We start from the raw sequence: 23,544 nt of genomic DNA on the forward strand, positions 1-23,544 counted from the left end.
AGGAGAGGTTCACCACTGTGTGAAAGGCTGTTTGGGAAAATAGTGCAACAATCTAAGAATAATGTTCCTCAACGTAAAACTACAAAAAATTAGTGGATTTCATCACCTACAGTTCATAATATCATTAAAAGATTCAGAGAGTCTGGAAAAATCTCTGTTCGTAAGTGACAAGAAAGAAAACCAATATTGAATAACGTGATTTTCAGGCCCTCAGGCAGCAATACTTTAAAAACAATCACAATTCTGTATTGGAAATCACTGCATGGGCTCAGAAACACTTCTGAAAACCATGTCTGTGAACACAGTTCATGGCTCTGTATTAGAAGAGTCCGGGTGATAAACTGGCCTTCTGCAGTCCAGACCTGTCACACCTTTAAAATATTTGGTATATCATGAAATGGAAAATACGACAAAGGAGACCCTGAACTGTTGAGCAGCTGAAATCCTATATCAGGCAAGAATGGGACATTTCCCTTTCAAAACTCCACAAACTGGTCTCCCCAGTTCCCAGATGTTTGCAGAGTTTTGTTAAAAGAAGAGGTGATGCAACACAGTGGTAAACACACAACTTTTTTTAAAACGTGTTGCTGACATCAAATTCAAAATGAGCATATTTTTCATAAAACAATAACACTTCTTAGTTTCAACATTTGATGTGTTGTATTTGGTCTATTTGCAAATACATTTGGCTTTACATAATTTGCAAATCATTGCATTCAGTTTTTTTTGTACATTTTACACAGGATTGTACAATTAAATGGTATTTTTTTTTTACTGAACTAACTTGTTGTTCAAAAGGAGCTATTTTTCCCATCCTTGTGTAAGCACAGTGAAAAAAAAGCCTTTCTAAAACAGCATTACTGCACCTAATATAACATTAAGTCATATTATTAACTACAACTGATGCTGTTGCTTTTCTTCTCATAATTTCCCCATTATTATCTTGTCAGTCCAAAGTACTTAATAATTCGCTTTTGAAAAGGCCCCATTGACAAAACGGGTTCACCATGGATACACAGCAAAGGTCAAATAAGAAAAAGAAAGAGAAAAGGTCTTGTTGTTACTTTTTTTCTTTTTCAGCTGTACAATTTTTCTGTCAACGCATCATTTTCCTCATGTTGACCAAACAAAACTCTGAATTTTTAAAGCTCTTTTCCCTATATGTAATCTTTTTCTTTGTTTCTTTCTTTGTTTCTTACTTTCTTTCTCTCTTTCTTTCTTCCCCCTGTATTCCTTTTCTCATTTTGTTTTACTGCACTTTCTTCCCTTCCTCAGTCATCACTCATGAGCGTGGTAATTATGCCTTCTGCCATTTTTCTTGTGTGTTGGTTGGTCTCTCTTTCCCTCTCTCTCTCTTTCTCTCTCTCTCTCTCTTTCCCTCTCTCTCTCTCTCTCTCTCTCTCTCTCTCTCTCTCTCTCTCTCTCTCTCTCTCTCTCACCACGGTTGGTTAGCTGTTGTGTCAGTTCTGTCCAGGTCCTGAGTGTAGACCTTCAAACCTTGTCCTTTACCTGCTCTGTGCTTGAAGCTACTTTTATGCCTCACCCTCACCGAATCCTTCTTTTCTTTTTAGTAGAGGCCAATTTGACCTCACTCCGTGGTTGATGCTGTAGTTGATCTTTTTAGAATGTGTAAAGTTTCAGTTCACTTCTGAATTTTGATTTGAAATATTTCACATCATTTTCTGCCACAATAAGCAAAGTGATAATGATATGACTTGTTTTGGAATATACCTTGCAGGTTTAAAAACAAATCTAGACATGTCCAGGCAAAAGTGGTGGATGTTTAGCTACCTTGCCACTACCTGCAGCCTAAAACAACCTACGTATGCCTCCCCCTCAGGATTTGTACGGTATCTGGCACAGTCTGTATATTACTAACATGAGTATTGACGTTGCCCCACCCTCATCCGCCACCCACACCCCCACCCCCACCAGTCTTACAATCAACCTCGAGTCAGCTGGTTGTTTTGTCTCAGTAATGGAGATGGTTATTGTGCTGGCTGTTATCTGTTGTGAAGTGTACAATCCCCTATGTGTTCTCAGCCACTATCTCTGTCTCTTTCTGACTCACTCTTTTAGGGCTGCAATGAATACAGAAAATACGCCCAACTAAATACCAAACAAAATATTGGAGATAAATCCCCGTAAAGTTGCACTTGTCACCATTTTATAATAATAATAATGACAATAATAATAATAATGCATCAAAGTAAAGTAGTATGGAGAGTGAAGTGAAACCCACAGAGTTATTACGAACTCGACTTCAGATTGATGAATAGACCGATAGAAAGATCACTTTTTTGTTTTTATGGTTTTACTGTCTGCAGCTTTACTGTTTAGTCTGAGTTGAAATGATCTCATTCCACCAGCAGCAGACAGCTGTTCTTCCTTCAAAATCTCTGATAAGGCCACTGTTCTCTACCTGCTCAGCAGCAAACACCAGACACACACAGCTAAAGAAAAGGTGGTGAACGTAGTGGAGCTTTCTTGGGAGTCGGTGAAGACCAAAGACGGATCTAAAAGTTGTGTAAATATTGGATTTACTGTAGATTGTAGGAGACATCCGGTGGAAACAGTTGGACACAACTCTAACTGAATGGTACTTCTGCTCAATGTTGCCAGTGATGTATTTACAGTTTATTCCCTTCTCTTCAGGTGACCCAAAAAAAAAAAATCTGTTTTTTATAAATGGCCTCTCTTGTCTGCAGAAAGAATGTCCAAGAATGAATACACTGCACACACATTTGCCACCCGGCAAAAACTATGCAGACTAATAAACAGGTCCTACAATAAATTAAGTTCCAGTTTTTGATGATACTATTTTAGAGAGGCGTTCATTCAGCTGTTCATTAAAGATTGTATTTTGTTTTCTACTGTATTATATAGAGAGGTGTTGTAGTCGACCTTCTCTGACATTAGATAGACAAAATAATGTGACTCATTAATTCAGATGTTACATTAGGACTGAAGACAAAATAGATTAGGATTCGTACAAAAATATATTTATATTGTTTTTAAGGACAATGTCTGCTCAAAAATAGTATTATCAATTAAACTTGATTTATCAAAGTATGTAATATGTAGATATATCAGCAAAAAACAACAAACAAAAACAAAAGCAGTCGTTGCAGCCCTGCTCGTTTCTTACCGCTTACTGTTTCCATCTGTTCTGTTCGGTCAACCTCTTCCTTTTTTTCTCAGTAAGTGTCGCACTTGGGACTTTAGAGTGGCTGTTTCTGACCACGCTGCTGTGCAGGTGGAGGGTGAACGTAGATCCTTCTCTCCTCGCTTCCACCTTTGATCCTCTCTCCTTTTCTTTGTTTACTGGCTGAGCTTTGTTCTGTTGTCACTGTAGTTGTCTTTCGTACATGAAAAAACTTAATTTGAATAACGTGTCCTTTGTTTTGTTTTTCTGATTTTACGATTTGACTTATTTCACCCCAGTATTGTGTTGTGAACTCATGATTTGGTTTCCCTGTAGTCATCCATTTTACCGTGTATATCTGTAAATTGTAGAGTTTTTTTTAATGGATTAGAGTTTTTTTAATCTCTATCTTTTCTCTTCTTTAGAGTTAGTTTATACATTTTTAAATAAAAAATATAATTGTAATCCTTTGACACATCTGTAGACAAAGACTTACTTGTTGAGATATTAGGAGTGAAAAGTTAATATGGTCAAATCATTTTTTTTCAACTGTGAAAAATGTTTTCCCCTCATCTGGTTTATGACTGTGTTTGGAAACAGACTGAAAGTGCCTTTACATAGTGACTGAATAGTATTGTCAGCATCTTCTTATACAAATGATGTGTCATCGAAAGAACATAAAACATATGTTTTTCTACAAAATACAGAGTTAGAATACTCACTGATATTTATAATTCTTAGAAAGAGAAATAGGAACAGTCAAAGCTGAAATCTGTCGGGGTTTTGAATAGATTTCTAAATTCACCCACTGGAACCAAAATATCAAGCTTCAAAGTCCATTGCTATTTACTCCATGTGTGTCCTTCTCAGATGTCTCTTAATTCAAGGACCCTGCAGCTCTGAACAGTCCTGTGTTATGTCCTGGAACTCTCCAGCCAATGAGTGGTGTCAAATATAGGGGCAATTATTGGAAAAGCCCTTTATACAAAATAAAACCAAATGATCTCTTATAATGGAAAGAGAAGGCCAAACAAGACTATCTCATTTCTATAAATGGTGAACTGGACTGGTCCTAAGATTGTTGAATCTTTACAAAATCTTGAAAATTACCCATGGTCCACTTGACATATCACAATCAAATTAAAAGCTGTAAGATACTCAAAATTACAGGATTGTGCAAAAAACACTCACTGTTACAAAAATAAATCTTTTGCACTGCCCGTGAGTCTGAAGCTACAGAGAGCAGAACGTTTGTGGCTCAGAGGATGGTAGTTCAGAGGGTCCAAACAGAAGCACTTCCGATTGACCTTAAGATTGACCCCATGGAAACACGCTCAGACAACTCAGACTGCTTGCAGCAGGGCAGGTGAACTGATATTGGTGGCAGTAGAAGGAAAAACATTTTGGACAATTATTATTTGCTCTTTTCCAGTATCCATAACCTGTAAAGTTTAGGCCCTATAATTATAGTTTTTCCACTATACTTTACAAACAAGACTATTCAGGATATACCCATAAGTGTCGTCCTGCCTTGGACAGTAAACATAATTTCCTCAATTTTAAGCTACATCAACAAAAAGTACATCCTCATTTACAGTCAGCAAGGCTCTTTAACGTCTTCTCCTTATCATCACAAAAAACAACAACCATATGCCGGCTGAAAAGACAAACTGGCAAAACTAGAATTGACTGGGTTCATGGGGAATGTGGTTTTATCATGAGAATCAGGCTACCAGTACAGCATGTGTCATTAGACTACATCTTATACATAAGAAAATTCTGCACATCTTCTTTGCATTGAAAAACAACAAGAAAAATGCGCTTTCAGTCTTTTTTCAGACCCACAGATTTCTCTCCCTCAGCACAGTTTAGTTTGTCGTCATATTGTATGGATGTATTCCGTTGATGTTTATGGTGATGTTATTGTATAAAGTTATTGTGTAGTGTCTCATCTTCCTTCTTTTCCTTTTGATTTCCATGATTCAAAGCAGCATTTTAGCTCAGTCAGAGTAATTGGCCTCATCTTTCTCAGTGTACTTGTGATGTATACAACATTTTAAGATGGAAAGAAACAACAAACACATTCTATAAACCAAATAATTATTAAAAAAAAAAAAAAAAAATCCAAACTCCTGTCGTGACTGTAAAATGCTGCAGTTTAAAGATCAGTTCACTTCAGCCCACCACCGAGTACTGTGGCTGCCCACTGCTCATCCAAGAGTCTGTGTGTGTGTGTGTGTGTGTGTGTGTGTGTGTGTATGTGTGTGTGTGTGTGTGTATGTGTGTGTGTGTGTGTGTGTGTGTGTGTGTGTGTTTGTGTGTTAGACCAGAACGGTGTATTATGATCATACACCGTTCACTGACCGAAAGAAAACACTGGGGATTTCCTCCCATTACCACCATCTCTTTTAATACTTCTTCATTCTCCATCTTCTTGTCTGTCTCTCCTTTCCTACATGTTGTCTGCTTTTGTCTCCTCTGTGTTCTGACTTTCTTTATGTGTACGTGTGTCTGGTTATATGAATGTGTGTGTGCATCGATGTATGTGTTTGAACATGCCTGTGTTCCTGTGTGTATGTTTGGGCATACCTCTGTGTCTGTGCATATGTGTGTGTGTGTGTGTGTGTGTGTGTGTGTGTGTGTGTGTGTGTGTGTGTGTGTGTGTGTGTGTGCGTGTGCGTGTGCGTGTGCGTGCGTGCGTGTGTGTGAATGTGTGTGTGTGCATGCGTGTGCATGGTTGTGTGTGTGTGTGTGTGTGTGTGTGTGTGTGTGTGTGTGTGTGTGTGTGTGTGTGTGTGTGTGTGTGTGTGTGTGTGTGTGTGTGTGTTTCTTCCCTCTGGCCAGGTGAGAAGGTCATGCAGGATGATGAGTTCACCTGTGACCTTTTCCGCTTCCTGCAGCTGCTCTGTGAAGGACACAACTCAGGTGTGTTTGTGTTCTCTGTTTCTAATTTGATCAAAGAATGAGGCTGAGCATCTGTAGCTTTTGATACATTTTCTAATCATTTTGTAGAAACCTTTTTAGGTGTTTACCTGTCAGATTGTAATTAGATTGCATCATGTTCTCATGCTGTTTAAGTTAAAGAAAACTCACACTGCTGCAAGTGTTTTTTTCACCATTTCAGTCCCTCCAGGAAATTGTGATCTTGCAATCGTAATAATTAACACCAATTCAAGCAATCTCCTCAATATTTGTGGGAGCTTGCAATTTTCTTAAATTTCCGAGATTTCTCCACAAAAACTGTCATCAACAGAGGCTCTGCTGGAAGTTTTAAAAGTATTAAAGTATTAACAGCATAAATTACATCTTTTCAAACAAAACTCTCTTCATTAACAAATGAACTCCCCATTCTCTTCTCTTCACCAAAACAATTGTGCGCGGAACACTCACTTAAAACTGCAAATTACATCGACATGTTTGAGAAAATCTGTCGCAAAATCAAACATTTTTGATCGCAACAATCCCAAAAATACTCCACAAAATCTTGGAGGCACTGATATATTACATGTCTGAATGAACCCACTGATGAATGACGTACTTTGAGGATTTCCACCTCTGAAAGTCTGAGGCGTAACATGTTATGTTTGAACACATTTTACGCAGTATTTTGCTCTTTTCAGACTTCCAGAACTACTTGAGAACACAAACGGGGAACAATACGACCGTCAACGTCATTATCTCTACTGTTGACTACCTCCTCAGAGTTCAGGTTAGCTTCCTCGGCTCGCTACTGCTGGTTCACTAAGGACTTATTTTCCATATAATCAAACAGTCCTCATACAATATTGACTGAAATCATATTTGACACCAATTATGTTAAATTAAATTTAATATTTTACTAATTGTCTGTAATGTACAGTTAATTAGGCAATATTACACGATTCAGCATGTAATATTGCGCAAGAGCCTCGGTCCTGACTGCCTCACTCATGCCAATAATCACGTGAAAGCTCGTATAATATTGCGATTATACAACAAGTTACCATCTAAGATATGTAATCAAAAGGTATTCATATTGTGGGGAAATTCACTCTCAGAGTATACAACTTTTTGTTCGTGCAATCTCCGTTTCCATGGCAACACACAGGGTATGACTCTTGCCCTCCTGCTTCACTTCCCTCCAGGAGTCTATCAGTGATTTCTACTGGTATTATTCTGGGAAAGACGTGATTGACGAGCAGGGACAGAGGAATTTCTCAAAGGCAATACATGTAGCCAAGCAGGTTTTCAATACACTCACAGAGTACATCCAGGTAAGAGAACGTACTGCTCAAATCACTCCCATACAAAATGAGCTAAAACATTTATTCCTTAAAACATTTTTAAAGTTAGTAAAAAATGACTGCATTGTTTACATCAGTCACATTTTGTGTATTCATTGAGATTTTTTCCATGTAGTGACACTGCAGCCTTAATCAGATGCTGCAATTAAATACAATTGTCTTGTTTATCATATTACCTCCAGGCAGCATTTCACAGCACGTGTACAGTCACGGTAATAATGATAAAGACGTATTGTGGTGAAACTGAGAATAAATGATCTGTAAGAATAATAAAATAATGCTTACAAGATATATGTTTTTTTCTGGTGGACAATTTAAAAGCGACAGGGACATTCATTTCCGTATATATTATTCATAATCTTTAGAGGATGTATCTGTGAAATATGCTCAGATACAATATATAAATCTAGGACATGCTGCTGTTTTAAAATGGACCTGATATTGAAGGTATTGTTGTTTCAGGGTCCGTGCACTGGCAACCAGCAGAGTTTGGCCCACAGTCGGCTGTGGGACGCTGTGGTTGGTTTTCTACATGTCTTCGCTCATATGCAGATGAAACTGTCTCAGGTGAGTCCAGATCACAAAATGTGGGACGTCTGTGATTTGATGTGTCATCTCACATTTTTCTGTGGAAGTTCTAAAGTCGTAGGACCGTCATTAAAAAGGAGGATATGACAATCTTTTTTCATGAATTTATAGTGGCAGCCCTTCATTATGGTAAATAGATCAGATTTATTGATGAAGCCCTTTTCAAAGAACATTTCCCAAAGTGTTATACAATGATGATATGATAGGCCAGTTTAGTTGGATGATCTAATAATGAAATATAAAGTATTCTAAAGTAGGCCTGTAAGATATGAGGAGGCTCCATGGTGTGCAGTAATAAAGATGATATGACTTGCAATAAATATTTGAATGTGCATATTAGCTATACAGTTCATATGTCTTTCTGCTTTAATAGATGCACTGCTAACATACAGTAGATCCCAAACATTGAAGAGCCTACACCCACTGAACAAAGAACCCGAACCAATACCCAACTAGTTACACAGAACATGAATGGCATGGGCCCATTTATCCAATGATTTTCCATATTCATTGCATTTCAGGCAGTTTTCTGCAATGTGTTTTTGTCACATGATCGTATCGCAATGACTATGGAAATATATTGGTCAACACTATTCCGTCAGAAACAGCAGACACACAGTTCAGAAGGCTGGTTAGCCCAACTGAGACTGCAGGTGTACGGTATATGGACACAACAATTCAGAGATGTACTTTGGGGCCGCTGTCATTCTATCATGTTTATGTTTGACAGTGTTCATTTTTGACAAGAAATGATCTGAAAGATCTTCTTGAGCGTAAATATCTGGGAAATTCTTTAAACACATTTTTCCTTCCTTCTTTTTTTCACCTCAGGACTCCAGTCAGATTGAGTTACTGAAGGAACTGATGGATCTGCAGAAAGATATGGTGGTCATGCTGCTGTCTATGCTGGAGGGTAGGTTCGCTTTCATGAGCACACCTGTATCAAATATTAAAGCTGGAGTAGCATACCGCTGATAATCTTGAGATCCCGCTCAGAGGTTAGCGGGGTTTGCTAAGTGTGATTCTAGAAGAAGCACTTTGAGTGAATGCATAAACTAGCTGGTTCTGCAACATGAATCGTTCAGATCACGACTCGTTCAGTTGACTGTGTCAGCAAACACACTGCATCGTTTTAAGACAGCCACTCCCTCAGTGAGCTCTGAGAAACGAGTCAAGCACTGCAAACACCTTGACCAATACTTTGTCTTCTGTGGATGGTTGCAAATCTGCTTTGTTGTGTTTTCAAGTATATTCCTAAGTACCAAATGTGCTGTCTTCTTGTTCCAGGTAACGTGGTGAACGGAACTATCGGGAAGCAGATGGTGGACATGTTGGTGGAGTCCTCCAACAATGTGGAAATGATCCTCAAGTTCTTCGACATGTTCCTCAAACTGAAAGACCTGACCTCCTCAGACGCCTTCAAGGAGTATGACCCCGATGGAAAAGGCAAGGCTCATCATATTTGTCATTGAGGAATCATAAGGATTTGAATTGACCATTTGAATATAAAAATACTTCCTTGATGAGAGCTGCTGATTATTTATTGCTTTGTGAATGAACTAATAGGTGTCATCTCCAAGCGGGACTTCCATAAAGCCATGGAGAGCCACAAACACTACACGCAGTCTGAGACCGAGTTCCTGCTCTCCTGTGCAGAGACTGATGAGAACGAACTGATGGACTATGAAGAGTTTGTGGAACGCTTTCATGAGCCAGCCAAGGTATATTGTAGCTAGATAGATACATAGATAAATAAATAATGGTTATAGATCTTTAACAGTATAACAGGGACCTTAAACTGATTTGTCCTTTACCTTGTGTAGTTATTCCTTTTAGTTATATTTTCCAATTGTTTGCTTTGTCTGCTCAGTTTCTGGATTTTTGTTTATCACTCACCCTTATTTCATACTTGAAGCGGCGCAGCACAGATTCATGTGCATTGACATTTTGGTTTATTTAATCCCGTTTACAGAAATAAGATTTTTTTTCAATGCAACCTTCAGATTCAGTTAATTGTGTAAAGAATGAAACTGACTCTTGTCCATTAAATTGGATGTGAATCAGGCAGTTGGTGTGCATCATGAGGCAGCAGTTAACTACAAATGAATTGCAATGACATTATGCATAAACGGGTAACAGCTCAAAAGCTTTTTCACCTACTCATCTGGTGTAGTAATCTAAGACCACAGAGTGTGACACTGCGTTTATTATTCACAAAAGGTTCAGTGCAATTTACACACAGCAGCTGAGGTCATTTAATTAATGATTGAAAAGTAAATTATTCACACTCAAAGCTACCGATGCACTTTATTTTTTAACTCCCAACATCAGTGACGTTTGGAGCAAAGTGCTGTTTATCAGTGTTGTAAATAAATGAATCGCACCTGGAGCTTCAAGTGTGAATAATTTACTTCTCTCTTCGACATCATTCCAGCACCTGATTTCAATATATTGGATGATTGTTTTATAAGATGCAGATTGTTGTCTTATATCATTGAACCGCATACTGGGCAGCGCTTCTCATAATATCAGGGGAAGAGTTATTTATAATATTAGTTACCTCTTCCCAAGTCAATTTAACATCATCAGTCTGTGGAGGCCGACTCGCAGTACCAACCAGGTCTTACAGCTAACTCCATATGTGGACATATTTCTGTATAGGAAATTGTAGTTGCCCTGAGCAGTGTGTACAGTGTTTTATTCAAAGTAATCACTGAACTGTGATTTCAAAGGACATTGGCTTCAATGTGGCGGTTTTGCTGACCAACCTGTCGGAGCACATGCCTCATGACACCCGGCTGCAGACCTTCCTGGAGCTGGCAGAGAGCGTCCTCAACTACTTCCAGCCTTACCTGGGCCGTATCGAGATCATGGGAAGTGCGAAGCGCATCGAGAGGGTCTACTTTGAGATCAGCGAGTCCAGTCGGACTCAGTGGGAGAAACCTCAGGTAAGGACGTGTAACATTTGGACTTTGTTCAAGAGACAAGAAATCCCAAATTTCATCCCAACTCTTTTACTTTCTACCAAGGTCAAAGAATCTAAGCGTCAGTTCATCTTCGACGTGGTGAACGAAGGAGGGGAGAAGGAAAAGATGGAGTTGTTTGTGAATTTCTGTGAGGACACCATCTTTGAAATGCAGCTGGCGGCAAAGATGTCTGATGCTGGCGAGCGCTCGGCGGTGAAGGAGGAGAGCGAGAGGGAAAAACCCGACGAGGAGAACCCAGACATGGGCTTCTTCTCTGTCACCACCGTCCACATGGCTCTGCTTGCTCTCCGATACAATGTCATGCTGTTGCTAAAGGTGAGAGCACTCACAGCACCGACCGGCACTGACAGTTCACAAAAAGTGTGTTTTTTGTATATATATATATATATATATATTTGAAAGGAGTAATTTAATTTCTCTTATTCACAAAAATATTTTGAAGACTTTGTAGATACTGCTTTGGTTCCTATTTGATGTCGTTTCACACCTGAATTTTGGCAGTTTATCCTGTTTCTCCTGGCCGATCCTAACAATTGTGTTCAGATTGGACCGGAACCATCGGTGACCTGCTAGCTTCAGGTCTCTCTGCTGATGTTCTGGTGGTACTAAGTGAGGGCTTTGGCTGGGCCACAGTGAAGCGGTCTGAGACGTGTCCTGAAGCCCCTCCCGCATCCTGGCTGGATGCATTGGGTCGTTGTTGAGCTGGAAGGGGCTCAACTATTGGCTCAGTCTCAGGTTGCTGCTGTCCACAGCAGGTTCTCTCTGTATTTTGATATATTCATGCTTCCTTCAGCTCTGACGTGTCTCTGTGTCCCTGCCACTGGGAAGCAGCCTAATAGTGTGATGCTACTGCCACCATGATTCACTGGTGTTAGCAGGTAATGAGCAGGGCCTGTGGCATGGCAGACGTAGTACCAGGAGTTCTGCCCAATTTTGAAGAATGAAGTGTAAATTCATGTGTTTATATAGTGCTGGTTAAGCAAACTAGATAGATGTATGAATCCGTTAGTTACATTTTATTTCACCCAGTGCAGAACCAGGCTGACTAGTTTCCCTTCTTCCAGTCTTTCAGGATGTCCTGAGTCCAGTTGTGAACATGAAATCTTTTTTACCTCTCTCATATTTCAAATGTTCGGACGACCCCTCTACTAAATCCTGAATTTTTACTTTTTTTAAATTCTAAATGCAACAGAACACTCAGAAATACACTGTCAACAGGTGTGTTTGGACCTTTTTCTTAATAATTCTATAAACTAACTGATGACGCCTGGTGTTTGAGGAGCAGCTTTGGGTCAAAGGTTCACCAGTTTGATTCCATCATCCAGCAAAGAAAAGAAACTGTGAGCGAGTGAAGAGAATGAGCGGAGCTTTCTCTTCCATCACAGCTGAAGTGCCCAGTGCTCCAGCAGGTGTGTGTGTGTGTGTGTGTGTGTGTGTGTGTGTGTGTGTGTGTGTGTGTGTGTGTGTGTGTGTGTGTGTGTGTGTGTGTGTGTGTGTGTGTGTGTGTGCGTGCGTGCGTGCGTGCGTGCGTGCGTGCGTGTGTGTGATGTCAAGTCATTGATTGTTTAAATGCAGGGGTCACATTCCTGTGTAACATAATTGCAAAAAAAGTGAATCGTTTTATTTTAATATGATCCAAGATTGTGCAGATGTAAAATGTCATGAGGCTGCGATGGATTCAATTTGTTCTGTGACGTCTTTATTTCCAGTGCTGCCAGCAATTAAAAGAAAAACACTCATGCAGCAGCCTCACAGTAAATCGTTCACTGAGTTGAAGAACTCTTGTCTCTGTGTTTTTTAAAGGGCTCTCAGTCATTAGTGATTGTGTTGTTTTTTTTTACAGCACTGCCGTTACAATAATTACTCTTTATGCAGAAAAAAGTGTCCAGTGATCGGCGGTCTGGATGTTCGTCTGCTACGTCTTATTTGGGGAAACATGACTGTCGGTATATCTGAACAGTTGACCTGCAGCTCTCCTCTGTTTCCAGGTGCTGTCCATGAAGAGCTTGAAGAAGCAGATGAAGAGGATAAAGAACATGACAGTGAAGGACATGGTGACCACCCTGGTCTCCTTCTACTGGTCCGTGCTGCTGGGCCTCCTCCATGTGGCGTTCAGTGTCGCTCGGGGATTTTGCAGAATCTTCTACAACACCTTCATGGGAGGAAACCTGGTGGAGGGGGCCAAGACCATAAAGGTTATTATACATAATTTTAGAAGGAAAGAACAGTGTGTCCACAGTTCATCATACAATCTAGAGACAGCAGGTTTCTTCATACTTAAACTGCACTGATCAACAGGTGTCGGAGCTGCTGGCCAACATGCCCGACCCCACCCAGGACGAGGTGCGGGGTGAAGGAGAGGACCGAGAGAAGAGACCGTCGGCGAAGGAGGACCTGTCGGACCTGGCAGTGAACACCAGTGAGACCGAACTGCTGTCGGACATCTTCGGTCTGGACTTAAGAAGGGAGGGGGGGCAGTACAAGATCACCCCCCATAACCCTAACGCCAGCCTGACAGAGCTCCTCAACTCCCCCGTTCCCTCCCCGACGCCGCTTTCGGCCCCCCAACCGGAGCTCAGACGGAGGCATCAGGTGAGTTTTCTTTAATGACATTTTCATCCCTCATTCCTCCTTTTTTTCCTTTATTACCAAAGTTGTAGCTTCATGTTCCTCAATGGCACACTTGAAAAACCTAAAGACCATGTGAATTAGCATCCTTCTGCACTGAAGCCAGCATCAAATAACATAACTATAATTACAAGGCATTTTGGGCCAAGTTTGTATTGTGTTAATGATGAAAGTTGTAGAAAGGTGGTTTGGCTACCATCCCACAATCACCATACAGCCCAGCACTGTTCCTGAGAGCTTCATGGGTAACTTTCACAACAATTATTGTTGAAATAATATATTCTGATGGACTAACCATCATTAAAACAGAAAACTCTTTGGGATTCAGTGAGAATTTTTTTAATATTATGCTAATGCTTCTTTAGGACTGTGTGAGTGCAGTTTTATTAGATGTGTTTGGCCAATTTATGATTCAAATGTTGCATTTGGTGCACCATAAGTTATATGTTATATTTTTTCTAAATGATTCCTGCCCACTTCAAACCAGTGGGAAGAGCAAACAGGAAAAAAAGAAGATAAAGAAATCTTACATATTAAAGTTGGAGTAGGATCCTGTCAGTTGCAGCTGTCTGATTAAGAAAATAGCATTTTAAAGAGTCCTTAAGCAGTGAGGCTACCAGGACTAAAATACACTCACCCACAAATGATCATGTTTATCTAACGGTGTTTTCTGTTTCAGTCGAAGAGCTCTTCCTCCGAGGAGAAGGAGGCAACGCCAGAGACTGAATGTGAAACAGAGAAAACACCTGAGTACGTACACATTTTGTTATGTGACCTTACTGCTGGGATGCTGTTATAAAAGACCATTAAACCATTCGTACAGAAGAGTTAATGAAGTTAATGAACTTGGTGTGATGTAAATACTAAATACAGAAAAATACAGAATGACGGAGTGATTTATTGAAAAGCTACACAGCAGACTTTCTGTCTACCTAGCATTAATGTTTAAACTATTCCAGCCAAATCTCAACAGGCCCTGCCTGTGTATCAAGGAGTACGGATCTCTTTCTGAACAGAGTGTAACGCACTACCCCATTAGAAACCTTCAGTCTAGCCATGATGTGAGAAAGTCCCTCTTTTGATCAGGCACCTGATCTCGACCTCACTGAACATTTATGGAGCCCTTCAAATCCCAAGATGCTCTTCGGGACAGACTGTCTGATCATGCCGGGATAATATGGGTTATCATGTTGTCAATAAAGCAAAAGGAGGAGCAATCAAATGAAGATGTTTTGAAATTCATGGAAACAAAATTTAGATTCAACTTTTCACTCAAACTGTTTGTTGGGAATTTTAAAAAAAATTATAAATTTCAAATGAATGTAAAATAGTTTCTTCTCGATTTATAGACCCCACTAGAAATAAAATATGCACTCATCTCATGCTGGCTTTGGCTCATAAAACATTCTAAGAATCAGTGCTGTGACAGGCTTTAAAAAGCAGCGTGATGTTTGTAGTGCGTAACAAATGTTTGTCCGTTCACATCTGGAAAGACGGTGAAACAGCAGTGCAGTGTTATCTCTGTGTAAGTGTGACAGCTTTGTGCTTTCAGAAGTGTACATGTAGAGAAACAAGAGAAACAACAGAAGAACGAGAAAATTAAGCCAAAAGTGAGAAAGCATCGCACGTCCAAGTCTGATGAACCGGACCTTCAGGAGTCAGCCTTCCTGAAGAAGATCATCGCCTACCAGAGGAAGCTGCTGGTACGGGTGACAGTCGGACATTTTCTTTCAGCTATCATAGAGTTAAACAAACACTAGTTACATCCAGTGAAAGGAGGAGTGCTCTCATATCAATGCTGTGATGTAACCGGGTGGGGAGATCTCAGTCTGTGACACAGAAACACATTAATAGCACATTTTTCTGTCGCACCTGCAGAACTACTTTGCCAGGAACTTCTACAACATGCGGATGCTTGCGCTGTTTGTTGCCTTCGCGATCAACTTCATCCTCCTCTTCTACAAGGTAATGGCATAGCAAGGATGGTATCATCATTAGTTACACATAGTTTTTATAGAAAACGCCCTGCATTACCTGCTCAGCAGCAGACAGACGCAGTTCGATACGAGCTGGTGAAGAGACAGATATTTTTCTCAGGAGTTTGTTGAGAACAAACTTTTCTATATAAATAAACATATAAACGAATGTCCGTTACATTCAAGCCACTAAATGAATTATATATATATATATACATATACTGTATATATTTACCACTTAGCATATAAGTATATATATATATATACATATACTGTATATATACAGTTTTTTCTATTCTATTCTTTTTTTCAATTTTTACAGCTGTGTATATATATCTATAAATATAGAAAAATAGAAAAATATGTGTACAAATAGAACAAAAAATAGAATAGAAAAAACTGTTTAAAAAAATGTGTTGCTGTGTAATAAAAACTAAGTTAAAAAAAACCCACAAAAAACAAGCTTTATAAATGTGATCACTTTCTAATCACATCCAGGTTTTCAACCTACGTCCATTCGTTTTGTTGTTGGTCAAATAAAAGAACAAACCAAAGAAACGTTGGACATTCAAAGTTTTATAAAGGCAGCATGTTTTATTATAAAATAACAATAATAATAATAATATTGCTCTGCTTGTATTAAATCCTGAATCCCATGAACTTGTTCTTGGTTCCATCATCAGGGTGTCAACATGTTGAATGTCACCTTGTTTTATTTCGAACACGGCTATCTTAAATTGTGCCCACCAGGTTTCTACTTCCTCATCTGTGGTGGAGGGACGGGAGGTGGTGCACACCAGCAGCCCAGCAGACAGCAGCGTCCAGTGGGATCCACTGGGGGGGGAGACGATGGAGGCCAAGGAGGAGGTGATGGAGAGAACCGGGGAGTCCCTGAAGCCCGTCACGGTCCGGTTTGTCCTGGAGGAGAGCAGCGGATACATGGAGCCCATGTTACGCATCCTCGCCGTCCTGCACACCATCATCTCCTTCTTCTGCATCATCGGATACTACTGTCTCAAGGCAGGACACTGACTGTTGTCACGTAGCAAAACTACGTCTATTCTGTGATGAACAACCTTGAAGTCTGTCATTTAATCTATTTAATCTGGATTTTTATCAAAATATTCTGAGCTGTTTCCAATATTTTTAGTCAAAGAGTTTGAAATTCTTTAAATTAAAATATGAATCCTGTGTGTGTGTGTGTGTGTGTGTGTGTGTGTGTGTTGTTTCTGTAGGTCCCCCTGGTGATCTTTAAGCGTGAGAAGGAGGTAGCCAGGAAGCTGGAGTTTGACGGCCTTTACATCACAGAACAACCATCTGAGGACGACATCAAAGGACAGTGGGACCGACTGGTCATCAACACACAGTGAGTGTGTCTGCATGAGTGTGTGTGTTGATCAGAGGTGGACAGCTGGTGCAGTCTAAGATCTGACTCCTGGTAGAAGAACCTGTTGCAGTGAACCAGTGTTGAGGATGGAGAGGAGTCTCATTCATGTTGCTGCACCAGTGACTCCTACTGGTTGGACAGACCAACTGCATGATGATGGAGCATGAACCTCCCTCATGTTGCAAATATAATTTGATCTCGTGCTTCCTGTTGTGATTCTCAACAGATATATTTTTATAATAATGAACATTAGATGATGTTAGTCACAAGTCTTTTGTCGTGCGACTTTCAGATCTTTCCCCAACAACTACTGGGATAAGTTCGTAAAGAGAAAGGTAGGTGTTAGTGTTTATGGAGACGTCATAATCCCCAGCAAGAAATGAATCATCATATCTGTCTTAATCAGTCACATTATTCATCAAGTCATGTTGAGCTGATGGCAAGTTTGAGTCTTAGCTTCAATTTAGGCTGTGGGAGACATGATAATTAACTGGTTTTATTCAAATTTATTTGGGTAGAGACTATAGGAGTTGTAGGATTCAGACTAGTTTACAGCATCATTTGACACATGGATGGAGAAATTTTACTGACTTTACACTGACACACAGTCTGTGTTTCCATTGTTGTCTCTCTTCTGAACTCTTTCAACATTTTCTGTTTTTCAGACTTTGTAGTGAGTACATTTCAAATGCAATACAATTATGAATTTAAATGAAATGAAAGTACTTTAATTTGAGTATTTTAATTTTAATTTTGAATGAACAGTGTGAGATATGCAGTAGTTCAATCAGATGGCTTGGGTTGTGATTTGATGTTGGATGGATGGATAGTAAGATAGATGGACAGATGGATTGATGTAAACCTACTCACATTAAAGACTTCAATGCACTATCCACTATTTTATTCCATATTTTTGTGTCAACCAAGGCTCAGAGCCACATTTACTTTGTGCTACACTGAAGATAAATCAGGCCAAACCTTCTGTTAACTGAACCCGGCCTCAATGAAATATACTTCCTCATGGCTCCACACTGTGGATGAACTGTCAGTAAAACATTAAACACACTGGTTGTACTGCAGCTCCGTGTGTTAAAGTCTGCTGCTGCTGAAAAGGATTTAACACCTTGTTGTCATCAATCCCTTCATACCTCAAGTTTAATAAAAAAAAAAAAAAAAAAAAAAAAAAAAAAAAATTCGTAGCAATTTGCACTCGAAAGTGTTTCCTCAAGATGTGCTGGTCGTTCTCAGGTGATGGATAAATATGGAGAGTTTTATGGCCATGACCGCATCAGTGAGCTGCTGGGAATGGACAAGGCTGCACTGGACTTCAGCGATGCCCACAAAAAGAGAAAGCCCCGCAAAGACAGCTCCCTGGCTGCTGTGTGAGTACTAAGTGACAGTGTGTGTGTGTGTGTGTGTGTGTGTGTGTGTGTGTGTGTGTGTGTGTGTGTGTGTGTGTGAGAGAGAGAGAGAGAGAGAGAGAGCGAGACAGCGAGACAGCGAGAGAGAGACAGAGAGAGGACATTTAATGTAAAGGAAGTTCTTCCACTATATTTCACCCAGTGAACCAATAACTGAACAGACACCCAGATTTCTGCTCAGCCATTCTTTTTCATTTTCTTTACATGAGAACATATTAACTGTAATGTGTTCCTCCATTAAGGATGCATATCCAGTCGAAAAGCAGCAAGTGTTCACATAAAATATAAAGCTGACTATTTAAACTTTCAGCTTTGTCTGACTAATTCATGATTGCACAGTATTCAATTAACTTCACAATCTTTTATCCAGACATGGAACTCGTTAATTATTCTTCGTATGTGTTAACTGCACACATGAAGAAGACCCAGCCTCCTCTTCCTCCTCTGTTAACAGGCTGAACTCCGTTGATGTCAAGTACCAGATCTGGAAGCTGGGGGTTGTATTCACAGACAATGTAAGTATTCACAAGCACAAACCACTCGGCAGCTACAGTATGTCGAGTGCCAACGTGGGAATTCCCTGCAGAATTTTCTAAAATGAGTTTCCAATTTTCTTATTCTCATATTTAGCTGATTTTAGTGAACCACTCTTATTTCTTTTATACGCTGTTTAATTTGTTTTTATGGTTATTGTGTTGTTGAGGCTTGTTTGAATTCACGGGTTGTTTTGTTTTGTTTTAGTGGCTTATGTTATGTGAAGCACTTTGTAACTCAAGTTTTGAAAAGTACTCTAGAAATAAAGTTTATTATTGTTATTATTTGAATTTAAACACTATCATAGTAAGATTTTCAGCGTTTTCTGTCAAACTCTGAACTTCTAGTTTTCCCATTTAGCTGATATGGGTTATACTAGCGCTTCATAAAGATGCATGATGCTCACACAGAGTGAAATAATGAATTTCCAAACTCCATGTTTTTGGAATTTTTGATATTCTTTTACCATTACATCATATGGTAATATTAAGTATTGATAATGGATGTATTTATAAAATTAAGTAATATGTAATTCTGGGATAATTTAAAGGAAGGTCACATTTTTCATGTCTGTCTTAAATAGTGGAGTGATAGACGAGTACCCATGTAAACACTGAAACAGGTTTTGCTTTCTGTAATCATTCCTCTTGTTCATACATATCCCAACATGCTTCCAATGCCAGAGATCAGGGACAAAAGCTGCAGTCTTTGTTCTGCGGAAAAATGTATTCAAAAGCTAAATTTAGGCAGTTCGTTAATTCATGTGGGTCACATCCAAAAGTGTTTTTAGTACCCCAGACAGTGTTTCCTTATTCAGCTGTTAATCGACAGTAACCAGACTGTTTAGAAAGCTGGATGTAGTGAGGTGTGACGTCACCCGGTGGTTTCCACTGGAGCCGGTCTGAAGCAGCTTCTGATCGATACAATCTTTTCTGTTTGCAGCCAAAACCATTAAAATAAAAACCCTTGGAAACACGCCCCACCACCACAGACCGAAATCAATCAGTCTACACGTGGGCTAATGTTAGCTGCTTTTAGCTAAAATGTGCCAATGTTGCAGGTATTGCAAACAAGTGAACTTACTGAAATATTCAATGAAATACTGTAACCAATGCAGTAAACACAATGTGTCTGCAAGAACAACTCTAATTATTCTTCAACAGAAGCTCCTAAAGTCAGAGGAAGGAGGCGTTCAGGAGCCAGAAGAACAGCAGATATTAAAGCCTTATAAAGCCTCAAATCTTATTCACAAATAACTTATTTCCAAAATCACCACCAGCACTCTCATTAGAGCGTTTAAACCCACAATGACTTGGTGGAATTTTTTTTTACTACATTGATACTTTTTCAGTGGGAGACAGCTGGAGTCGGCATCTAGTGGCCATTGGCGGCATTGCATCATACAGTGTGTCAGGCGCTGACTTCAGCCAAAAGCCGTGGCAGTTGCTTGCTTGATAATAACATCCAAAGCTTCATTTGTCTAATTCAGACGCCAGAACCTCATGTTAACTTTCTGCTGAACTTTCGGTGTTGATATCGGTGCCTGACTCATGTTAAGACAGAAAAAATAATAAGGTGAATGTGTACTCCAAAAAAATCTACTACCTGGACAGCTGTCACTTTAAAACCTTCCATGGTGAACTGTACAGTGCTCAGCTCACTGGTCAACATAGTCTCTAGTTTTATAGAAATTGTATCCTGCTGCATAAGTTTTCCTGAAATGTGTCTCCCTGCAGTCCTTCCTGTATCTGGCCTGGTATATGACCATGTCCATCCTGGGTCACTACAACAACTTCTTCTTTGCTGCCCATCTGCTGGACATCGCTATGGGTTTTAAGACGCTGCGTACCATCCTCTCCTCAGTCACACACAATGGAAAACAGGTAAACAACTACTGTATCTGACTTACAGGGACACGGCTTCAAACCAATGCAAATACAGGTGTCCAGGGCAGATCCGGGCACAGTGGCCTTTTGGTGCAGTGCAAGTGGCTTTTTTCTGCGCTTGTGCTGATTTGTGAACCCAGCTGCGCCGAGATAGATGAACGGTGCAATAAGAGGTGTGTCGGTAACGATGCGACCGTCCACTGCAAGTTTGGTGTCAATTTTGAGGTGATGTTACACCTCCACCAGCTCAAACCAGCTCTAAGTTCAGTGCCGAAGGCTTTTTTAGATGCTTCAGTGGGCAGAGCACACATAAACAGATCGATCCAAAATCTCAGACAGGTTTGGTGGATGTCTTACGAATTTAATCCTACTAACATAAATAATTGAAACTATATTTTTTTTATAATGCAACCCTCCAATTCAGTTACTCATATAAGAAATTCACTCTCACTATCACTAATTTAAATGAATTATTTCACACATTTTTAACAGTATCCACAAAATATAACAATCTGCATTGAAACTGAATGCTATTATTTATTTACATGCTGAGAAAAACCAGCAGTTCAGTAAAATGTCATTTCATAAAGTGGAGGAAAAAACTTGCATGCATGTATAACAGACACAGAAATGGCTTAAAACAAACAAACACTCTAACTAAGTCACTTATAACCTAAATGGAACACCTCTGCAGAAATGTTAATGAAATGTCCTCGAGGACCAACCAGCCTTGTGTGGTCTCTCGTCCTCCAGCTGGTGTTGACCGTCGGCCTGTTGGCGGTGGTGGTGTACCTCTACACAGTCGTGGCCTTCAACTTCTTCAGAAAGTTCTACAACAAGAGTGAAGATGGAGAACTGCCAGACATGAAGTGTGACGACATGCTGACAGTGAGTATGAGAGCTGCGTTGCTCACAGCACTGCAGGGAAGAGAATATCGTTCTCATCATGAGACTTTTAATTATGTCGAGTAGCATAAACAGAACAATAGCATAATTGTAATGTAATTGATACATGTGGGAAAAGGAGAGCATCTTAGAGAGATAATATCATGGAACAGACTGTGACTAGATGAACGGGTGTTGGTGGGTTATTGTGTTTTCAGCTTTATTGTCAAGATAAAGCAGGTGTGACTCCACAGTGGGATCAGATCAGATCAGAACAGCCAGACCACATCGGCTCCTACTGTGATTGCTGTAAATTTAATCTGTACAATGGGACCACATTCTGTAGAAAAAAAAAATCCTCCTGGCAAGGAGAAAGGTCACCGAACTCTGCCTCTTCCTGCTAACTCAAGCAAGTCCAACAAAAGCTACAGGAAGTAGCAGTAACGTTGGCACAGCAGTGGAAAAGAAATCCTGATAAGATCATAGTTGGACTTGTTGTTCTTCAGTCTCTTGTGTCTGGGAAGTGGCTCACTGTTGTTCTGCCTATTAGTGTCAGTAAAGCCTGTCTCATTGAAACCAGAAAGTATCCCGTGCAGCCTTTCTGGAAGAGGGTCCAGCTCCATTTATGGACAGAGAGTCATGGGTCAAAGCTCTCAGTCTTGACAGCGTTCACCCTCGGGCTCTGTTTGCACTCCAGCTGAGCTGCTCTAAGATTACATGGTCTTTTTTTTTTATCTGTTTCTTTTCAAGGCATCTGTTAAGCTTTTCAGGAATAGCAACAGTACATTAACAAAGATGAATTTGATGCTGCTAACCTGGGGCCGTTATCATGATGCAGGCTGTTTTTGGGGTATCTGACTTCAAGAAGCCAAAGCCAGCACTGGTGATCCTGGATGATGGGATTTGGAATAGAAAAAAATGGAAATAAGAGGCCAGTTTCATGACACCATAGCAGTTTAACTATGCAGCAGAAACTATCATTGTTAGTCAGCCCGGTTATAAGTGAACCAGCTTTGTGATGCAGAAATGTGAACTTTGAGATGGCTGCAAATTCACTACGTGATGATGCAGCCATGAAACACTGATAGCAGGTCTATGATGAATTTTTGATGCAGAACCCTTTCCATTTACACAAAATGTTGTGTCTTCTCAATGCATCGATGCATCACAGTCACAGTCAGGTAGGAAACAGTCATGTCTCTTACAAGTCCATTATGTAGGAGCATGTGTCTGTTGCAGAGGGAGGATACAGGAAGAGACAGAATGAAGTGCAGCTATGATGGAGCTGCCAAGCCATCTGAAAGAAATACTATATAAGGGCTCTCCAGTGTGTGTTTTCTGAGGGTGGAAGGAGGCCTTCTGTCACCCGGAAATTTCAGGACACACACTCTCTAATCCCCTATAGTCAGCCACCCATAGCATTCCATAGAGCACTTCTATTTCCTATTAAGGGGTCGGAGGGTGGCAGCTCGGCCTCTTCTCCAGTACTAGAAGGTGACAGGGGCTTAGTGGGATGGAGGGATGCACTGGTGGAGGGCCATTGCCCTGGAGATGTCCCCCCCCCCTTTTTAATGGATAAATCCCTTAGAATAACACTCACAACAGGAGGATATGATCTGAGCTGATCTCTCCTTTTCTGTTCACATTTTCTTAGCCTCCCTCTTTCTCTCTCTTTTCCTGTCTTCTGCCCTCTCTCTCCTCCTCTTCTTCTCTGTCCCTCTTTCTGATTGACTGTCCACTTATAACCACAGACTCACTGAGGATTTCTGTGCCAGTTGCTCAGGTTTTGTTGGTCAGACTACAGATGTTCAGTGTTAATGTCGA

The 23,544-nt window shown here is 40.1% G+C and overlaps 1 protein-coding gene across 9 annotated transcripts in view; it reads left to right on the forward strand.

Moving 5' to 3' along the window:
- Positions 1 to 23,544, forward strand: part of ryr2a (ryanodine receptor 2a (cardiac)) — a 187,805-nt gene that overhangs the window by 153,005 nt on the left and 11,256 nt on the right. For 4 of the 9 annotated variants that reach the window (XM_069168608.1, XM_069168609.1, XM_069168610.1 and 1 more), the window contains exons 89-110: positions 1,276 to 1,293; positions 5,990 to 6,070; positions 6,766 to 6,854; positions 7,270 to 7,398; positions 7,891 to 7,990; positions 8,843 to 8,929; positions 9,304 to 9,462; positions 9,583 to 9,737; positions 10,749 to 10,964; positions 11,046 to 11,318; positions 12,992 to 13,198; positions 13,302 to 13,595; positions 14,311 to 14,381; positions 15,184 to 15,334; positions 15,510 to 15,596; positions 16,358 to 16,627; positions 16,843 to 16,973; positions 17,287 to 17,329; positions 18,243 to 18,376; positions 18,870 to 18,930; positions 20,686 to 20,832; positions 21,589 to 21,723. In XM_069168608.1, the coding sequence (XP_069024709.1) occupies positions 1,276 to 1,293; positions 5,990 to 6,070; positions 6,766 to 6,854; positions 7,270 to 7,398; positions 7,891 to 7,990; positions 8,843 to 8,929; positions 9,304 to 9,462; positions 9,583 to 9,737; positions 10,749 to 10,964; positions 11,046 to 11,318; positions 12,992 to 13,198; positions 13,302 to 13,595; positions 14,311 to 14,381; positions 15,184 to 15,334; positions 15,510 to 15,596; positions 16,358 to 16,627; positions 16,843 to 16,973; positions 17,287 to 17,329; positions 18,243 to 18,376; positions 18,870 to 18,930; positions 20,686 to 20,832; positions 21,589 to 21,723 (3,038 nt within the window). Of the gene's footprint in view, positions 1 to 1,275; positions 1,294 to 5,475; positions 6,071 to 6,765; positions 6,855 to 7,269; positions 7,399 to 7,890; positions 7,991 to 8,842; positions 8,930 to 9,303; positions 9,463 to 9,582; positions 9,738 to 10,748; positions 10,965 to 11,045; positions 11,319 to 12,991; positions 13,199 to 13,301; positions 13,596 to 14,310; positions 14,382 to 15,183; positions 15,335 to 15,509; positions 15,597 to 16,357; positions 16,628 to 16,842; positions 16,974 to 17,286; positions 17,330 to 18,242; positions 18,377 to 18,869; positions 18,931 to 20,685; positions 20,833 to 21,588; positions 21,724 to 23,544 lie in introns of those variants that run through there. The other 5 variants (XM_069168611.1, XM_069168612.1, XM_069168616.1 and 2 more) reach the window with 2 other exon arrangements.

This window comes from Embiotoca jacksoni, unplaced genomic scaffold, assembly GCF_022577435.1.
Source record: "Embiotoca jacksoni isolate LCO1_2020_lvr unplaced genomic scaffold, fEmbJac1.0.p SCAF_40, whole genome shotgun sequence".
In the NCBI taxonomy this organism is placed as follows: domain Eukaryota; kingdom Metazoa; phylum Chordata; class Actinopteri; family Embiotocidae; genus Embiotoca; species Embiotoca jacksoni.